The 19,042-nt window shown below is 45.6% G+C and overlaps 1 protein-coding gene across 1 annotated transcript in view; it reads left to right on the top strand.

Annotated features, from left to right (window-relative positions):
- The window catches only part of LOC115472576 (ATP-binding cassette sub-family A member 9-like), a 200,452-nt gene that overhangs the window by 55,068 nt on the left and 126,342 nt on the right, over positions 1-19,042 (top strand). The window contains exons 7-10 of the mRNA XM_030206869.1: positions 2,142-2,283; positions 7,525-7,710; positions 11,819-11,966; positions 13,198-13,369. Of these exons, the coding sequence (XP_030062729.1) occupies positions 2,142-2,283; positions 7,525-7,710; positions 11,819-11,966; positions 13,198-13,369 (648 nt within the window). The remainder of the gene's footprint in view (positions 1-2,141; positions 2,284-7,524; positions 7,711-11,818; positions 11,967-13,197; positions 13,370-19,042) is intronic.

Below are 19,042 nucleotides of genomic sequence, written 5' to 3'. Positions count from 1 at the left end.
GAGGCTACAATGCTATTTGCTTTGGAAACTCAAATTCTCCTAAATACACATGATCTGGCCAGCTTAGCAAGATAAGTACCTTTAGATGGACAATTTTTTAGTCTGCCCACTTGGGATTCTTTAGGTTTTCAATAACTTTGGGCAAATTAACAGTAAAGTCTGACACTACTAGCCCTCTCCACTTGCCCCTGTCCCCACCCCTCACATACACGGCGGACTCAGCGGGGGGTGGGCACCATGCTGCAACGTGGCAGGAGCGGAGCGGCGGCGGCCGAGCGGGATCATGATGCGGTTGTCCGAGCGGGGGTTGGTCGGAGTGAGGCAGAGTTGAGGCGCGCCGCGGGGCCCTATGCAGCCGCCTCTGTCGCCTCTGCCTAAGACCGGCCCTGCGTGTATAGGTATACTTACCTAATGAGGTTACCTCAAGCGACTGGAGAGGGGGAGGAGAGGGAGGGGTGGATGGTGGGAGGGATGGGATGGAGCGTGAGAGTTGAGTATTGGTGTATTATAAGTGGGAGGTTGTACGAGTGAGAGGTAGGGAGGGGAAGGGTAAGACAAAACTCAGTGCAGAAAATATTAACTCTGCTTTGAAGCTAGCTATAAACTTTGTATGTTCGGGTTGTATATTGAAGGTTTGTCTTTGTGGCATACACTGTTTACCTTTGTGTATTGAGAACATAAAAAATAAAGGAAAAAAAAAAGCACACGCTAATGTCGGTTAGCGTACGCTAAGCTTTAGTAAAAAGGCCCCGTAGTTTGCAAGGAACTTCAGTGAAACTTAAATTTATACCTCCGTGGAGCAGATGTAAAAGCATGCATCAGAATTTGTGCACTGTCGGGGCTGCTTCTGGGAGTTTATTTTTATTTTTCGGATTTCACACCCAGAGGGTCTGTTATAAAATCAAGCCCGTATTAGTGTATATTTTTATTTATTTTTGTTACATTTGTACCCCGCACTTTCCCACTCATGGCAGACTCAATGCGGCAGGCAATGGAGGGTTAAGTGACTTGCTCAGAATCACAAGGAGCTGCCTGTGCCTGAAGTGGGAATTGAACTCAGTTCCTCAGTTCCCCAGGACCAAAGTCCACCACCCTAACCACTAGGCCACTCCTCCACTGTTGCTACTATTTGACATTCTACATGGAATGTTGCTACTATTGAGATTCCACTAGCAACATTCCATGTAGAAGTCGGCCCTTGCAGATCACCAATGTGGCCGCGCAGGCTTCTGCTTCTGTGAGTCTGACGTCCTGCACATACGTGCAGGACGTCAGACTCACAGAAACAGAAGCCTGCGCAGGCTTCTACGTGGAATGTTGCTAGTGGAATAGCAACATTCCATGTAGAACCTCCAATAGTAGCAACATTCCATGTAGAATCTCCAATAGTATCTATTTTATTTTTGTTACATTTGTACCCCGCGCTTTCCCACTCATGGCAGGCTCAATGCGGCTTACATGGGGCAATGGAGGGTTAAGTGACTTGCCCAGAGTCGGAGCTGCCTGTGCCTGGAATCGAACTCAGTTCCTCAGGACCAAAGTCCACCACCCTAACCACTAGGCCACTCCTCCACTGTTGCTACTATTTGACATTCTACATGGAATGTTGCTACTATTGAGATTCCACTAGCAACATTCCATGTAGAAGTCGGCCCTTGCAGATCACCAATGTGGCCGCGCAGGCTTCTGCTTCTGTGAGTCTGACGTCCTGCACGTACGTGCAGGACCTCAGACTCACAGAAGCAGAAGCCTGCGCAGCCTTCTACATGGAATGTTGCTAGTGGAATAGCAACATTCCATGTAGAATGTTGCTAGTGGAATAGCAACATTCCATGTAGAATCTCCAATAGTAGCAACATTCCATGTAGAATCTCCAATAGTATCTATTTTATTTTTGTTACATTTGTACCCCGCGCTTTCCCACTCATGGCAGGCTCAATGCGGCTTACATGGGGCAATGGAGGGTTAAGTGACTTGCCCAGAGTCACAAGGAGATGCCTGTGCCTGAAGTGGGAATCGAACTCAGTTCTTCAGGACCAAAGTCCACCACCCTAACCACTAGGCCACTCCTCCACTAACAACCAGGTTTTCTATGAAGCGTTGTTTGTGTTTCCTTGTAACGTCTTCCGTTTATTTTTTAGGTTGTCCTGGGGCTTGCTGTACACGGTCTTCATCCTCATTATAGCCAGTTTGCTGGCAGCGACTGTCATGTTTACTGAGCTGTTCATCAACAGTGACTATTTTGTGATTTTTCTTCTGTTTTTCTTCTATGGAATCTCATTAGTAAGTCTCACATCATTTGCCTCCATTTCTTCTACTGTGTGCTGAACTCTGTTTTATAGCTTGTGGTGTTCAGTCTGATCCAGAGATGTGGGGAACTATCCACCAAAGCTCATTCTAATCACTTTCAGCGTGCACAGAGTTAAAAATGTAGCAGAGACGTAGCCAGACTTGGTATTTTGTATGGGCCCAGAGCAGGGGCGTAGGCAGACTTCGGCGGGAGGGGGGTCCAGAGTCCAAGGTGAGGGGGCACATTTTCGCCCCCCCCCCCCCCACCTGGTGCCGCAGCCACCTTTGATCCCCCTTGTGCCACCACCCCTCCCTGTCCCTTTTGACCCCCCCTCCCGCCGCCAACCCTCCCCCGCCAGGTACCTTTGCTGGCAGGGGTCCCCAACCCTCACCAGCTGAAGTCCCCTTCAGCGCCGGTCTCCGAGTCCGGCACATTCGCTGATCTGGATTCTGTTTCTGTGAGTCCTGACGTCCTGCACGTTCCTACATGCAAGACGTCAGGACTCACAGAAACAGAATCCAGATCAGCAACGCGCCGGAGACCGGCGCTGAAGAGGACTCTGGCTGGCGGGGGTTGGGGACCTCCACCAGCAAAGGTACCTGATGGTGGTGGCGGGGGAGGGTTGGCGGCGGTGGGAGGGGGGGGTCAAATGTGGTGGGGGAGGGGCGGCGGTGGCGGCGGCAGGGGGGGTGAAAGCAGGGGGGCCAGGGCTAAATCTGCAGGGACCCATGCCCCCGTGTCCCCACCTAGCTACACCCCTGGCCCAGAGGTAAATCGGTTGGGCCCTTCCATGCGCACTTGCCCCCTCCCCAACCACACACCACAAATATCTTCCCGGACAAATTTTTTAAGAACATGAGGGGGTTTTTTTTCACCTACCCCACATCTTCTACTTTTCCTCTGCGGCGTCCCGGCATCTGCATTCCTGTCTCTGAACTCCATCCCTCCCCGATGTCGGTACAAGCGTCCTCAGCACCTGCAGCAATTCATTCTCGCTGCTTGCGCCAGGCCCGCAGGCTTTCATCTACCATGTACCACACTCGCTGACGTCATTGCCTGTTTCCTGTCTGGTGGAACGCGGCACATGGAAGCCTGCGGGGCCGGTGCAAGCAGTGAGAATGAATCGCTGGGTTCAGAGACTGAAGTGCAGAAGCCGGGACGCTGCAGAGAAGGGGGAAGAGAGCAGTGTGGCGCTGCAGCTGGGTGGGCCTGAGCCAAGATTGGATTGGCCTGTGCCCACCCAGGTCCACCCATAGCTACACCACTGAAATGTAGTCCCCAATATTTAAAGGCAGTTATCTGAAAAATGGCATCCATTTTCCAGATAATTACCTTAGCCGGCACTGTCCATTAATTTTCAGCGGTACCACAAAACATCATTGTAGACAAACATGGCACTATTCAGATAGTGGCCCTTTTACTAAGGCACGGTAGGACTAACCTGGGCCTACCACGTGATAACAGGACACTACCACGGGATACACTGAAGCATCCCTGGGTAGTTTGGCCAGCAGTGTGCTGCGCTGCCTCTGAAAAGGTGTGTCTGAGGGTGGAGAGTAGGCGTGCCTGTGATACTTGGGTCATGTGGTTACATTACCATGTGCTACTTGAGTAGCGCAGGATCCCATACCACCTCCTAAATAGGTGGCGATAAGGGTTCCCGGCAGTTGCCACACGCTAATGGGTGAAACTATAAAAAAAGAACTAGGTTTGTGACAAGTACACCATATACTCAATTCACTTAAAGGACTTCAATTATTTAAATGATTAAACAATTGACACTTCAGATCTCCTTATAGGGGACCATATATACAGTATAAACCCTCTATCATACAGGGAGTCCACTTCCTATCAGTGGTGTCAGAGACTAGGAAAAAAAGAATCAGTGTAAAAAAGAAAAAAAAACCCTCCAAAACAGGAGAAAAACAACTGATTCAAAATAATCCGTTGTCTCTACTCAAAATCAAAAAACATCCCAAGTGAATCAGTATAAGCATATACAATGAGAGGATTCCACAAAATGTAAATATCTATAAAAATGTACAAAAAATCAAGCTTGCCAATAAACACTTATGTTTGAAGGAAGAGCATAAATGTCCCACAGTGCTTCCTAACAGCGTCGTTCCACGTTGGATTCACTTCACCGCAGTTGCTTATTTTTCTTCAACCGCTAGTGCCAGGAAGTCCTACGATGACTCTGTGGTGACTGGAACTATCTCTTCCAACATAGTGCAGAGAAGAAGACTCGCTATCCCAAACCCTCCAGCCACCACAGAATCGTTGTAGGATTTCCTAGTACTAGCTGTTAATTCCAGATGGAGGCTGTAATTAATGCACATCTATATTTTTTCAGAACTTGTTTATGTAAACCAGGGAGGTTTGTTTAACGGAAAATGGCAGGAGCATGCTTGGCCCATTATCTGGCCTGAAGCCAGTAGGCGGAGCTTGTCGCCGTATCAATTACATTGTTTTGGGTGTACCAAGATGGCGGCCGCATTGGGGAGAATGAAAATCTCCTTGGGTGGAGCGGCTTTAGCCTTGTGACATCACGCTGTCTCTTATTAATCAAACCTCCTTGATGTAAACCTTTAATGGTTGCAATTTCTTAAATATATTTGTGCTTCTCAACCTCCTTATACACATATACAGTGGTGGAAATAAGTATTTGATCCCTTGCTGATTTTGTAAGTTTGCCCACTGACAAAGACATGAGCAGCCCATAATTGAAGGGTAGGTTATTGGTAACAGTGAGAGATAGCACATCACAAATTAAATCCGGAAAATCACATTGTGGAAAGTATATGAATTTATTTGCATTCTGCAGAGGGAAATAAGTATTTAATCCCTCTGGCAAACAAGACCTAATACTTGGTGGCAAAACCCTTGTTGGCAAGCACAGCGGTCAGACGTCTTCTGTAGTTGATGATGAGGTTTGCACACATGTCAGGAGGAATTTTGGTCCACTCCTCTTTGCAGATCATCTCTAAATCATTAAGAGTTCTGGGCTGTCGCTTGGCAACTCGCAGCTTCAGCTCCCTCCATAAGTTTTCAATGGGATTAAGGTCTGGTGACTGGCTAGGCCACTCCATGACCCTAATGTGCTTCTTCCTGAGCCACTCCTTTGTTGCCTGGCTGTATGTTTTGGGTCATTGTCGTGCTGGAAGACCCAGCCACGACCCATTTTTAAGGCCCTGGCGGAGGGAAGGAGGTTGTCACTCAGAATTGTACGGTACAGGGCCCCATCCATTCTCCCATTGATGCGGTGAAGTAGTCCTGTGCCCTTAGCAGAGAAACACCCCCAAAACATAACATTTCCACCTCCATGCTTGACAGTGGGGACGGTGTTCTTTGGGTCATAGGCAGCATTTCTCTTCCTCCAAACACGGCGAGTTGAGTTCATGCCAAAGAGCTCAATTTTTGTCTCATCTGACCACAGCACCTTCTCCCAATCACTCTCGGCATCATCCAGGTGTTCACTGGCAAACTTCAGACGGGCCGTCACATGTGCCTTCCGGAGCAGGGGGACCTTGCGGGCACTGCAGGATTGCAATCCGTTATGTCGTAATGTGTTACCAATGGTTTTCGTGGTGACAGTGGTCCCAGCTGCCTTGAGATCATTGACAAGTTCCCCCCTTGTAGTTGTAGGCTGATTTCTAACCTTCCTCATGATCAAGGATACCCCACGAGGTGAGATTTTGCGTGGAGCCCCAGATCTTTGTCGATTGACAGTCATTTTGTACTTCTTCCATTTTCTTACTATGGCACCAACAGTTGTCTCCTTCTCGCCCAGCGTCTTACTGATGGTTTTGTAGCCCATTCCAGCCTTGTGCAGGTGTATGATCTTGTCCCTGACATCCTTAGACAGCTCCTTGCTCTTGGCCATTTTGTAGAGGTTAGAGTCTGACTGATTCACTGAGTCTGTGGACAGGTGTCTTTCATACAGGTGACCATTGCCGACAGCTGTCTGTCATGCAGGTAACGAGTTGATTTGGAGCATCTACCTGGTCTGTAGGGGCCAGATCTCTTACTGGTTGGTGGGGGATCAAATACTTATTTCCCTCTGCAGAATGCAAATAAATTCATATACTTTCCACAATGTGATTTTCCGGATTTAATTTGTGATGTGCTATCTCTCACTGTTACCAATAACCTACCCTTCAATTATGGGCTGCTCATGTCTTTGTCAGTGGGCAAACTTACAAAATCAGCAAGGGATCAAATACTTATTTCCACCACTGTATAAATATATATAGGAAGCAATCACTTGTACACTTTTCTATGGGTATAAAGTAGGCATTCTTGGGTGCAGAGTTGTACAGTTTGGGGTTTATGGGGATGTTTTGTGAAAGCTGACATGAATACAGAAGCCTTCTTAACTTGTCACTTATGGGTGCACTGCAGCCAGCAGTGGCAAGGACACCAGAACTGGGTTATAGGTGTTTATTTTATATTTCACAAAACATGATACACCAAATACAGTGAAGGTTGCTCAAAAAATGAACAGATGAAGTGCCAAGTAACTAAAATCTTTTTTCAACATCCAAGACTCGACATGGGCCGTGTTTTGGCCTATCCAGCCTACTTCAGGAGTCTTCTAAAGGATGTGTCCACGATGGAATGACTTAAGCACAGAATGTAGTACTGGACACAACCATCTCTCACCAAAATAAAAGTAGTGAAATAAACTCAGTGAGTGCGAGCAGTTTACAAAGCATCTAGAGGAGCTCTTTGGCTGGGTTCATTTCACTACTTGTATTTTGGCGAGAGAAGGTTGTGTCCAGTACTACATTCTGTGCTTAAGGCTGAAACTCATTCTATTGTGGATACATCCTTCAGCAGACTCCTGAGGCAGGCTGGATAGGCCGAAACGTGGCAAGTGTCGCATCCTGGATGTTGAATGAAGAGTTTAGTTACTTGGCACTTTGTCTGTTCATTTTTGGAGTCACCTTCGCTGTGTTTGGTAAGTGCATGTTTTGTGAAATACCAAATATACACCTATAACCCAGCTCTGAGGTCCCCTGCCACTGCTGGTTGCACCCATAAGCGACAAGTTAAGAAGGGAAAGTACAAATGTACAGTCACATTCTAAAATCACCGCTTTTTAGACGTACATCAACCTCATCGACCAGTGGGGCCTGGTTCTAAAATTGACTCTGGTGTGTGCAAATCCTGTATTCTGTACCCATGTTATAATGTTCTTATGGTTGACTGAATATATTTCTTTTCTCTCCCAGATGTGTTTCTCGTTTATGCTGAGCTCATTGTTGAAGAAACCCAGAGTCACTGCCATAATTGGAATTTTCCTAATTATCCTGCTGGGAATTCTGTGCATAATCTTTGTCTTCTTTCACTTTCCTGCACCTTTGCAATCGATTTTGAGTATTTTCTGCCCTTTTGCCTTCTTCCTTGGATTAACACAGGTACGAGTAATGGCTTTGTGTGATAGAATGGGGAATGGAATAGCAGTCACTGGGCCTTGTAGAAGTTGACCAAGGCACGAGCAAATTAAAGAACCAAAAAAATGCAACATGTACAAGCAAAATTTGCCGAAGGGTTAGAAGGTGAAGTTTGCCTATTTGCGGATGATACTAAGATTTGCAACAGAGTGGATACCCGGGAGGGAGTGGAAAGCATGAAAAAGGATCTGAGGAAGCTAGAAGAATGGTCTAAGGTTTGGCAATTAAAATTCAATGCGAAGAAATGCAAAGTGATGCACTTAGGGAGTAGAAACCCAAGAGAGACTTATGTGTTAGGCGGTGAGAGTCTGATAGGTACTGAGGGGGAGAGGGATCTTGGTGTGATAGTATCCGAGGATCTGAAGGCGACGAAACAGTGTGACAAGGCGGTGACCGTAGCGAGAAGGTTGCTAGGCTGTATAGAGAGAGGTGTGATCAGCAGAAGAAAGGAAGTGTTGATGCCCCTGTACAAGTCGTTGGTGAGGCCCCACCTGGAGTATTGTGTTCAGTTTTGGAGGCCGTACCTTGTGAAGGATGTTTAAAAAATGGAAGCGGTGCATAGAAAAGCTACGAGAATGGTACAGGATTTGCGTTCCAAGACGTATGAAGATAGACTTGCTGACCTGAACATGTATACCCTGGAGGAAAGGAGGAACAGGGGTGATATGATACAGACGTTCAAATATTTGAAAGGTATTAATCCGCAAACAAATCTTTTCCTGAGATGGGAAGGCGGTAGAACGAGAGGACATGGAATGAGATTGAAGGGGGGCAGACTCAGGAAAGATGTCAGGAAGTATTTTTTCACTGAGAGGGTAGTGGATGCTTGGAATGCCCTCCCGCGGGAGGTGGGGGAGATGAAAACGGTAACAGAATTCAAACATGCGTGGGATATGCATAAAGGAATCCTGTGCAGAAGGAATGGATCCTCAGAAGCTTAGCCGAAATTGGGTGGCAGAGCAGGTGGGGGGAAGAGGGGTTGGTGGTTGGGAGGCGAGGATAGTGGAGAGCAGACTTATACGGTCTGTGCCAGAGCCGGTGATGGGAGGCGGGACTGGTGGTTGGGAGGCGGGACTGGTAGTTGGGAGGCGGGGAGTACTGCTGGGCAGACTTGTATGGTCTGTGCCCTGAATAAGGCAGGTACAAATCAAGGTAAGGTTTACACATATGAGTTTGTCTTGTTGGGCAGACTGGATGGACCGTGCAGGTCTTTTTCTGCCGTCATCTACTATGTTACTATGTATGTAAAATGGGTGAAAAATTAACTGTATGGCGAAGCTTATGGACATTGTAATACAGCTTTCTTTTTTGTAGAAATTGTCCTTTTGAATTCCATGTTGCATGTTTATTGGTCTACAAAAATAGATTTTTACAAGCAAAAACTATCGATGACATCAATGTTTATATAGTTACCCTGGGATATTCTTATTCAAGGCACAACCAAAAACGGAGGTAATTTTGATGGTTGCCAGAATATGTTGGGGATGGGTTGGTTCCACCTTCTGGGGGGCAATTTTTAAAACCATGCAGGTACTTGGAAAGTCCACATATACTTTTTACAGTGAACTTTCCACCAGGAAAAGTACAGGTAAATGCTTTCTTTAAAAGTGGTCTACAGGAAAAATACCCAAAGCAATTTTTCTGCAAACCTACACACATTGTTGACTCCCTAACCAAATCCCAGTTTTTCCTCTGGTAAAACCACATGTATTGTTGATCTTTGTGTGCATAAAGTTCCACCCTTTATCCATGGAAAGGGTGGACACTTCTCCGGCAGCTCATTTTATCTGGGTAAATAACTATTCCCCTGGGGAAATAGCTTTTGAAAACCACTTTCCTTAGGGACATCCATAGACTCATTCAAATTAGTGAAAATGTTCAAATATTTTGCACATAAGTGTGGGTGAAAATATTTGTACCCTGTCAAAACATCCTACTACTGCTTATTTCTATAGCGCTTCTAGATGTATGTGATCCATAAGGTTTTTGTCTACAGAATGGTCCTTGGTGGGATTCTTTCATTGTGTTAATTGAAGTCAGCAGAAAATTCCGATGCAGTGAAAATATTCTGCTACAGCAATAGCATAAGCTTGACATATGTAGAACAATTCGGTTCGGTTAAAGACAAACATATGAATAATAAATGAAGCATGTTCAAATATGTTCCCATGGGCGGGAATATTGTGGGATATAAATGTTATAAATAAATAAATATGTAGCGCTGTACACTGGACATGAAGAGACAGTCCTTGCTCGACAGAGCTTACAATCTAATCAGGACAGACAAACAGGACAAATCAAGGATAAGAACAAATAATAGCAAGATTCTGAAATCCCAAAGAGTAGCAAGATTCCGTGCAGAATCCCAAAGAGTAGCAAGTTTCCAGAATCCCAAAGACTACTACTACTTATCATTTCTATAGCACTTCTAGACGTATGTAGCGCTGTACATTGGACATGAAGAGACAGTCCTTGCTCGACAGAGCTTACAATCTAATTAGGACAGACAAGACAAATCAGGGATAAGGAAAAAGAATAGCAAGATTCTGGAATCCCAAAGAGTAGCAAGATTTCAGAATCCCAAAGAGTCACAAGATTCTGAAATCCCAAAGAGTAGCAAGATTCCGTGCAGAATCCCAAAGACTAGCAAGATTCCGTGCAGAATCCCAAAGAGTAGCAAGATTCCAGGATCCCAAAGACTACTACTACTTATCGTTTCTATAGCTCTCCTAGACGTATGTAGCGCTGTACATTGGACATGAAGAGACAGTCCTTGTTCGACAGAGCTTACAATCTAATTAGGACAGACAAACAGGACAAATAAGGTATAAGGGAATTACTAAGGTGGGAATGATAAAACATGGGTACTGAACAAGTGAGTGGGATTAGGAGTTAAAAGCAGCGTCAACAAGGTGGGCTTTTAGCCTAGATTTGAAGACAACCTGAGCTGGAACTTGATGTACTGATTCAGGAAGTCTATTCCAGGCATATGGTGAAGTAAAATAAAAGGAACGGAGTCTGGAACTGGCAGTGGAGGAGAAGGGTACAGATAAGAGACATTTACCAGATGAACGGAGTTCCGAGGGAGGAGTGTAGGGAGAGATAAGAGTGGAGAGGTACTGAGGAGCTGCAGAGTGAATGCACTTGTAAGTCAATAAGAGGAGTTTTAACTGTATGCGGAAAAGGACAGGGAGCCAATGAAGGACTTGAGGAGAGGGCTAATATGAGCGTAGTGATACTGGCGGAATAGAAGTCATGCAGCAAAATTTTGAACAGATTGAAGGGGAAACATCCAAATATATTCACTGTTATAAGAAAAGTTACTTGGTTGTTTCACAAATTGGTATGTAATGTTAGTGGAACTTATTCACTGCAAATGTTCAACTTGATTGAATGATAAAACATTGTACATTAGAAATATATTTACCTTTACTGCCAAATGACTTGAGTGAATTCCTTCAAAAAGGCAGTGAATAAATCCTAATAAATATTTGAACATGCTTCATTTATTACTCATACTAGCCGTTGAGCCCGTAAAAACGGGCTGGTATTGGGGTTTTCGGAGGTCAACGCTGGCTTCCCCCCCCCCCCCGCGAGGTCACCGCTACTGTTCCCCCCCTCGTGTGACGTAACCTCAGTGAGGGCGGGACACGGGCAGGGAAGGAAGGCCGACGGCAGCTCAGCTGATCTGCCTGCTGCAGAGATGTAAGTTGAATAGCAAAGAGACGGCCGGGTGGAGGGGTGGCGGCAGCGGCGACTCCGGGGGGGGGGGGAGTACCAGTGGCAGCGACCTCGGGGGGGGGGGGGTGGCGACCTCGGCGGTTCCCTCCCCTTCGCACAGTTTCCCTCTCTGTCCCGCCCCTCCGTCATCACGTATTGATGCGGGGCGGGACAGACAGGGAAGTCTCTACTGCGCATTTGCGAGTGAGTACGGTCACTCGCCGTTTATATGTTTGATATTGAGTACTATTGCAAATTTCAGGTGACTTACACTTTTTTGATGTTTCATACTGTTCAGATACAGACTATTATTTCTGTAGCATAAATTGTGTATGATTTTCTGTTCTTCTAGGTTTTTGATCTAGAGATAAGTATAACAGGCGCCTTGTTTTCCGATCTCATGGAAGATGCATACCCAGTGTTTACGACTTACATCATTTTGATTCTGGATGCCATTCTTTACATGCTGTTGGCTGTTTATTTTGATAAAGTCTTGCCAGGTCAGTATTAGCACAGATAAACCATTTCGTATTAAATTTTTCTGTTCATGCTTTTCCTTAAATTGAGAACGGCTTATATTTGTTCTCTCAACAAGGCCAACTCTAGGCCCCTTTAGTAAAGTGTGTTAAATTCTGAGCACATGGTTAACACATGGAAACAGGCCACCATGCTACTGCGTTAAGGGGTTTTGCGGTAGTTTGCCTGTTACCGTGTGTTAAACCACGTTATTCAAATTTTCAGAATTTCTCTGTCGGGACGGACTGGGAATGGTCTGGATCCCTGGGCACTGGGGGGTGGTCTGGGCCCTCCACCCTGCTGCTGCCCGACACCCCCCCCTCCGTCCGCCACTGGGCCGGGCTCCCTGCTTTGAAATCATCACAGCGCCTCACCTGTCACCACGCTCCGTGACTGAAAGCGCAGCAGTGGCAGATCGGATTCGCCTCCCTTCGGGCCTTCCCTCCCTGTGTCCCGTCCTCGCGGAAGTTACATCAGATGAGGGTGGGACACAGGGAGGGAAGGCCCGAAGGGAGGCGAATCCGATCTTCCGCTGCTGCACTTTCAGTCACGGAGGTGAAGCGATGTGATGATTTCAATGCTGGGGGCCCGGCCTGCTGGCGGACGGTCGACAGAACCGAGGGCGGGCGAGATCGGGGACTGCAGCGCCGGGCCCCCCCCCCCTTGGAGGCCGGGCCTGGGGAATTTTGTCCCCCCTGCCCCCCTGTTCTCGGCGGCCCTGACTAACATAGCATATATCTTAGAGTATCAGCACAATAATACACGTTGGGCTTCTTTTACTAAGTGGTGGTATGCCCAACGCGGGCTTACCGCTCGCTATACAGGAAGTATTGCTGTGCTACCACAGCAGCCCGGTGGTACTTCCCACCCCTAGTGTGCTGTCATTTCCAGTGCTACAAAAATTTCTTTATTTTTATAGCGCTGGAGTTTACCTAGCGGTTACCACCGGGTTAATGCAGGAGCCCTTACCGCCGTCAGGGCTTCCCCCAGAAATGGCCGCTCGGTAAGTGCTTTACTTGCCGCCTGGCCATTTCCTGTAGGACAGCGAGACTTCCCTTTTACTAGCTGCAGTAAGAGGTGACCTCGGCGCGCTTGTGAAACACGCGCTGACAGTAGCGCCGGCCCCCTTTTCCCGTAGCATGATAAAAGGGATCCTTTATGTTGGTAACCTTACAAATAAAGTTCATAATCACATTTTCTTTCTTGCTTTCTCAGATAAATATGGCACACGTCTTCCCTACTTCTTCTTCCTGAAGGCCTCATATTGGCGCGGCAGTAGAAGACGACCTCACGATGCCATCACAAAGCAGGAAGAAAGCGACCACGCTGCTTTCAGTGACTGTGTTGAGCCAGTGCCATCAGAGTTTCAAGGCAAGGAAGCAGTCAGGTAACAGAAACATAGAAACCTAGAATGTGACAGCAGATAAGGGCCTTAAGACCCATTGAGTTGGCCCAGTTTATTAGTACATAAGTATTACCATACTGGGACAGACCAAAGGTCCATCAAGCCCAGCATCCTGTTTCCAACAGTGGCCAATCCAGGTCACAAGTACCTGGCAGAAACCCAAAGAGTAGCAACATTCCATGTAGAACCCCAAAGAGTAGCAAGATTCTAGAATTCTAAAGAATAATAAGATTCCATGCAGAATTTCAAAGTGTAGCAACATTCCATGTAGAACCCCAAAGAGTAGCAAGATTCCATTCAGAATCCCAAGTACATAAGTGTTGCCATACTGGGACAGACCAAAGGTCCACCAAGCCCAGCATCCTGTTTCCAACAGTGGCCAATCCAGGTCACAAGTACCTGGCAGAAACCCAAAGAGTAGCAACATTCCATGTAGAACCCCAAAGAGTAGCAAGATTCTAGAATTCTAAAGAACAACAAGATTCCATGCAGAATGTCAAAGTGTAGCAACATTCCATGTAGAACCCCAAAGAGTAGCAAGATTCCATTCAGAATTCCAAGTACATAAGTGTTGCCATACTGGGACAGACCAAAGGTCCACCAAGCCCAGCATCCTGTTTCCAACAGTGGCCAATCCAGGTCACAAGTACCTGGCAGAAACCCAAAGAGTAGCAACATTCCATGTAGAACCCCAAAGAGTAGCAAGATTCTAGAATTCTAAAGAATAACAAGATTCCATGCAGAATTTCAAAGTGTAGCAACGTTCCATGTAGAACCCCAAAGAGTAGCAAGATTCTAGAATTCTAAAGAATAACAAGATTCCATGCAGAATGTCAAAGTGTAGCAACGTTCCATGTAGAACCCCAAAGAGTAGCAAGATTCCATTCAGAATCCCAAGCACATAAGTATATAATTGTTGCCACACTGGGACAGACCAAAGGTCCATCAAGCCCAGCATCCTGTTTCCAACAGTGGCCAATCCAGGTCACAAATACCTGGCAAGATCCCATTATATATCATCACTGTTTATAGATTATTCACGTAATTTATATTTCAAAAAAGAGACACTGATTTGTTTTTTTTAGAACACAGGGGAGACCTTATTTGAGTCCAACTTAAACAAGTCCTGGGCACATCTCTATAAAGTACAACTTAGTGAAAGGGTATAAATCATGCGCAAGAGGTGAACACTTTTTAGTGGAGAGGAAGGTCTGGAACAAGGAGAACTGGCGAAGGAAAATATTTTTCTACAGAAAGAGTGCTGGATATATGGAACAGACTCCGAGTGGAGGTGGTGGAGATAAAAATAATATCATAGTAACACAGTAGATGACGGCAGATAAAGACCGATACGGTCCATCCAGTCTGCCCAGTGCGATTGTCAGGGCAATATTTGCCGCACAGTGCAGGTTACTTTTTCCATGGTTTCTTAGAACCTTTGAGTGTCTCATGCCTCAGGAATGCTCTATTTTCCAGTTCATTAATGTGCAGCTGTAACAATTGTAATTGCGATGACAGACTCTCTAATTCTTTTTTGATGTTAGAAGAGGCTTCAGCTTGCTGTTGCATCATCACTTTGAGAGCGAGTTGTTCTTCCATCACAGTGATAGCAGGTCAAGGAGGTTTGATTGAGAATAGGAGGCGGCATGACCTCAAAAAGTTGAATCCACATAGGTTAGTCTCTATTTCCCCTTCCCCACACACAGCCGTCGTTCTGCTTACACTCAAAACAAAGCAAGCAGACCTATGAGCTGCTGCATCCACATTGTCGTTCTTTATTGTTGGTGGCATTTTTACTTAATCTCACTTATATTTTCAAACATGCCCAGCTTGTGCAGTATATGGATGTACACAGAGGAAGTAAAATAACGGAATAACTTTTCATAGGTAGACTAGTAATTTCTTTCCTCAGGGATCTGTCCTTGGACCCCCTTCTTTTTTCAATCTACACCTCTTCCCTGGGCTCCCTGATTTCATCTCATGGTTTCCAATATCATCTCTATGCCGACGACACCCAGCTTTATCTCTCCACACCAGACATCACTGCGGAAACCCAGGCCAAAGTATCGGCCTGCTTATCCGACATTGCTGCCTGGATGTCCAACCGCTACCTGAAACGGAACATGGCCAAGACCGAGCTCATTGTCTTTCCACCCAAACCCACTTCTCCTCTCCCTCCACTCTCTATTTCAGTTGATAACACCCTCATCCTCCCCGTCTCATCTGCCCGCAACCTCGGAGTCATCTTCGACTCCTCCCTCTCCTTCTCTGCCCATATCCAGCAGACAGCCAAGACCTGTCGCTTCTTTCTCTTTAACATCAGCTAAATTCGCCCTTTCCTCTCTAAGCACACCACCCGAACTCTCGTCCACTCTCTCATTACCTCTCGCCTTGACTATTGCAACCTACTCCTCACTGGCCTCCCACTTAGCCATCTATCCCCCCTTCAATCCATTCCGAACTCTGCTGCACGTCTTATCTTCCACCTAGACCGATATGCTCATATCACCCCTCTTCTCAAGTCACTTCACTGGCTTCCGATAAGGTACCGCATACAGTTCAAGCTTCTCCTACTAACCTACAAATGCACTCAATCTGCAGTCCCTCACTACCTCTCTACCCTTATCTCCCCGTACGCTCCTACCCGAAACCTCCGCTCACAGGACAAATCCCTCCTCTCTGTTCCCTTTTCCACCATCGCCAACTCCAGGCTCTGCCCTTTCTGCCTTGCCTCTCCCTATGCTTGGAACAAACTTCCTGATCCCATATGCCAAGCCCCCTCCCTGCCCATCTTTAAATCCTTGCTCAAAGCCCATCTCTTCAATGTCACCTTCGTCACCTAACCATTTCACCTCTATCCAGGAAATCTAGACTCCCAATTTGACTGTCCGCACATGTTGTCCTTTAGATTGTAAGCTCCTTTGAGCAGGGACTGTCCTTCTTTGTTAAACTGTACAGCGCTGCGTAACCCTAGTAGCGCTTTAGAAATGTTAAGTAGTAGTAGTTAAGTAGTAGTTAAAAATCGTAATCAGTGTGTCATTTGGAGGGGGTGGTTATAGGGACACACTAGCATGTGTTATATTTGTGATGAGATTTTTTTCTCCTGGTAAAGGGTCACTAATGAGAATCAGGTGCTCAATATTCAGAGTTTTTACCTATCTATTTATTTATTTATTTATGGCAGTTATATCCCACAATAAACATGAATTAGGTTGAAACCTGGGAGCATGAAAACTTTTTCTTTGCCTGTGTCTACATCAAAAGAGAAAGATGGTTTGTGGGAACTTGCTCCTTTTGTTTTGTGGAATGCAGTGCTATATTATAAAAATGCACTTGATATTTGATTATTACTACTATTTAAAAGAAAGATATTAAATAATGAGGGCAGAGCTACCTTCATGCAGAAGTCCAGAGTCAGTCTAAATGTGTCAACATTTTTTCAGTTCTGTGATATATATTAATTTCTTCTTCAAGTCAATTTTCAACAGCATTTTTTCAGTTATTACCCAAATGCGAACACAATTATAATGTTAATAAGTTTTGGATGTTACTGAATTCTATTATTCTGTCTCACTGTATTTTCAGTTTTGGCACAATATAAGTCATCACAAGGACAAAATATAAGAAAACCAATGGACTGCATTAGGGGCTTATAGCCCATTTAGTTATGTTTAAACAAATCGGAGATCTAAATGAAAGAAAATATTTATTTTTATTATTTTGACATATGAAAACCACTTGTCCCTGAAACATGCTCAAAACAGAATAATCCATTTGCACAAAAGAGTTGAGGTGAAAATGTGATTCCTTGTGCCCCAATGAAAGGAGAGTTTAATTTTACTTCCAATCTTTATAACACCAGTGACGTCACGTGCACGGGGCTCATTTTCAAAGCACTTAGACTTACAAAGTTCCATAGGTTACTACACGGAACTTTGTAAGTCTAACTGCTTTGAAAATACACCTTGCTTCCCAAGGCAGATTACAACAGCAGTTAAGATGAACCCATCAGTAAACAGGATATCCTCACTGAAATTTGGCCATGTATTATTGTATTGTATAGAACAGTGTAGAAAAATGAGCACAAAATACAGCCTTTATTAGTGCTGTTTCTACCAGCTACAACAATATTTGAAGCTGTTTTAGTGATATTCAGTTTTGATTTCATGATATTTATATCAACTTATGGGAACACTTTCAAATAAATTAAAAAGCTGTCAAAGAAGTAAAAAAAACCAAAACTTTTGTCCTCCATCTTTGAAGGCACTGCCTATCCAACTGGAACAGCTTTTGACTTTTTACAGATGGACCACTCATAGGCAGTGCATTGTTTCTAGTAATTTTTTATTATTGCTTTCAATAGCATTTGCTATTGTATTGGGTGTGCTTTTGACTCCGCCTACTGCCAGCAAGCTAGGCCTACTGGCTTCAACCCATATAATGGGCTAGATAGCCTCATACTGTCTCCTGTTCTCAATTTAAGCTTCTTGGTAGCAGGTGCAGCCTCTTTGTTCGCTGTGACTTTTTCTGGAGTTTAGGGATTGGTCTTGTGTCTTTTGAGGCTTGAAGTCACTTCACAGTTGTATTAGAAATGTTGGGGCAAATCCATAAAACATGAAGAAAGAGGCGATCCTTAAGTACCAAATAGTACAATCTGAGGGCGCCTAGTCATAATAGCCCTGACAAAATAGCCCCAACAAAAAAGCCCTGACAAAACAGCCTTGTAACAAAATAACCCTTGACATTTCACACCAGGGGCGTAGTTGCTATGGGGCCACGGGGGCCTGGGCCCCCGTAGATTTGCCCCTGGACCCCCCTGCCGGCAACCCTCTCAACCCCCCCTCCCACCGCCAACCCACCGCCTGCTACCTTTGCTGGCGGGGGACCCCAACCCCCGCCAGCCGAAATCTTCTTCCTTCATTTGGTTTCTCAGTCTGACGTCCTGAATGTACAACGTGCAGGGCTTCATTCTGTTTCTGTGAGTCTGACGTCGACGTCAGACTGAGAAACCAAACGAAGGAAGAAGACTTCGGCTGGCGGGGGTTGGGGTCCCCCGCCAGCAAAGGTAGGCAACGGCAGGGGGGTTGAGAGGGTCGTTGGCGGGGGGGGGGGTCAAATTTGTTGGAGGTGTCGGCAATGGCGTGGGGGGTCGGCGGCGGCGGTGGGGGGGTCTAAAATGTGCCCCCTCACCTCGGCTCTGGACCCCCCTACCACTGAAGTCTGGCTGCGCCCCTGTTTCACACCCTAACAAAATAGCCCTTGACAAAATGGCCCCTCCCACAAAACAACCCTTGACAAAATAGCCCCTACACAAAACAGCCCCCTAAGAAAAAAACACATCACAAAAAAATATAATAAACTTCAAGTGAAATCTTCACTGATAAAGACTCCTACCAGCATTCAATTGCATAAAGCTTATATAAATAAAATTCTATAGCTACAAACTGGTATTCATGATCTGTTCTGCTATTTAAAGAAACGATTCTTCCATCAACATGCTAATTAAAAAAAAACCCAATATTGTCATCATTTTCATAGTCTTACCAACCTTATCCTGTTTGCCAAGGTATGATTATTAGGAAAAAAATGCAGTCCCATATTCTGGGCAGCCTGATCGGGCCCTTTTGTCGGGGAGCTAACTTGTCAAGGATTATA

This window comes from Microcaecilia unicolor, chromosome 6 (genome assembly GCF_901765095.1).
Source record: "Microcaecilia unicolor chromosome 6, aMicUni1.1, whole genome shotgun sequence".
Taxonomy (NCBI): domain Eukaryota; kingdom Metazoa; phylum Chordata; class Amphibia; order Gymnophiona; family Siphonopidae; genus Microcaecilia; species Microcaecilia unicolor.
This window is presented reverse-complemented; position numbering and strand designations above follow the sequence as displayed.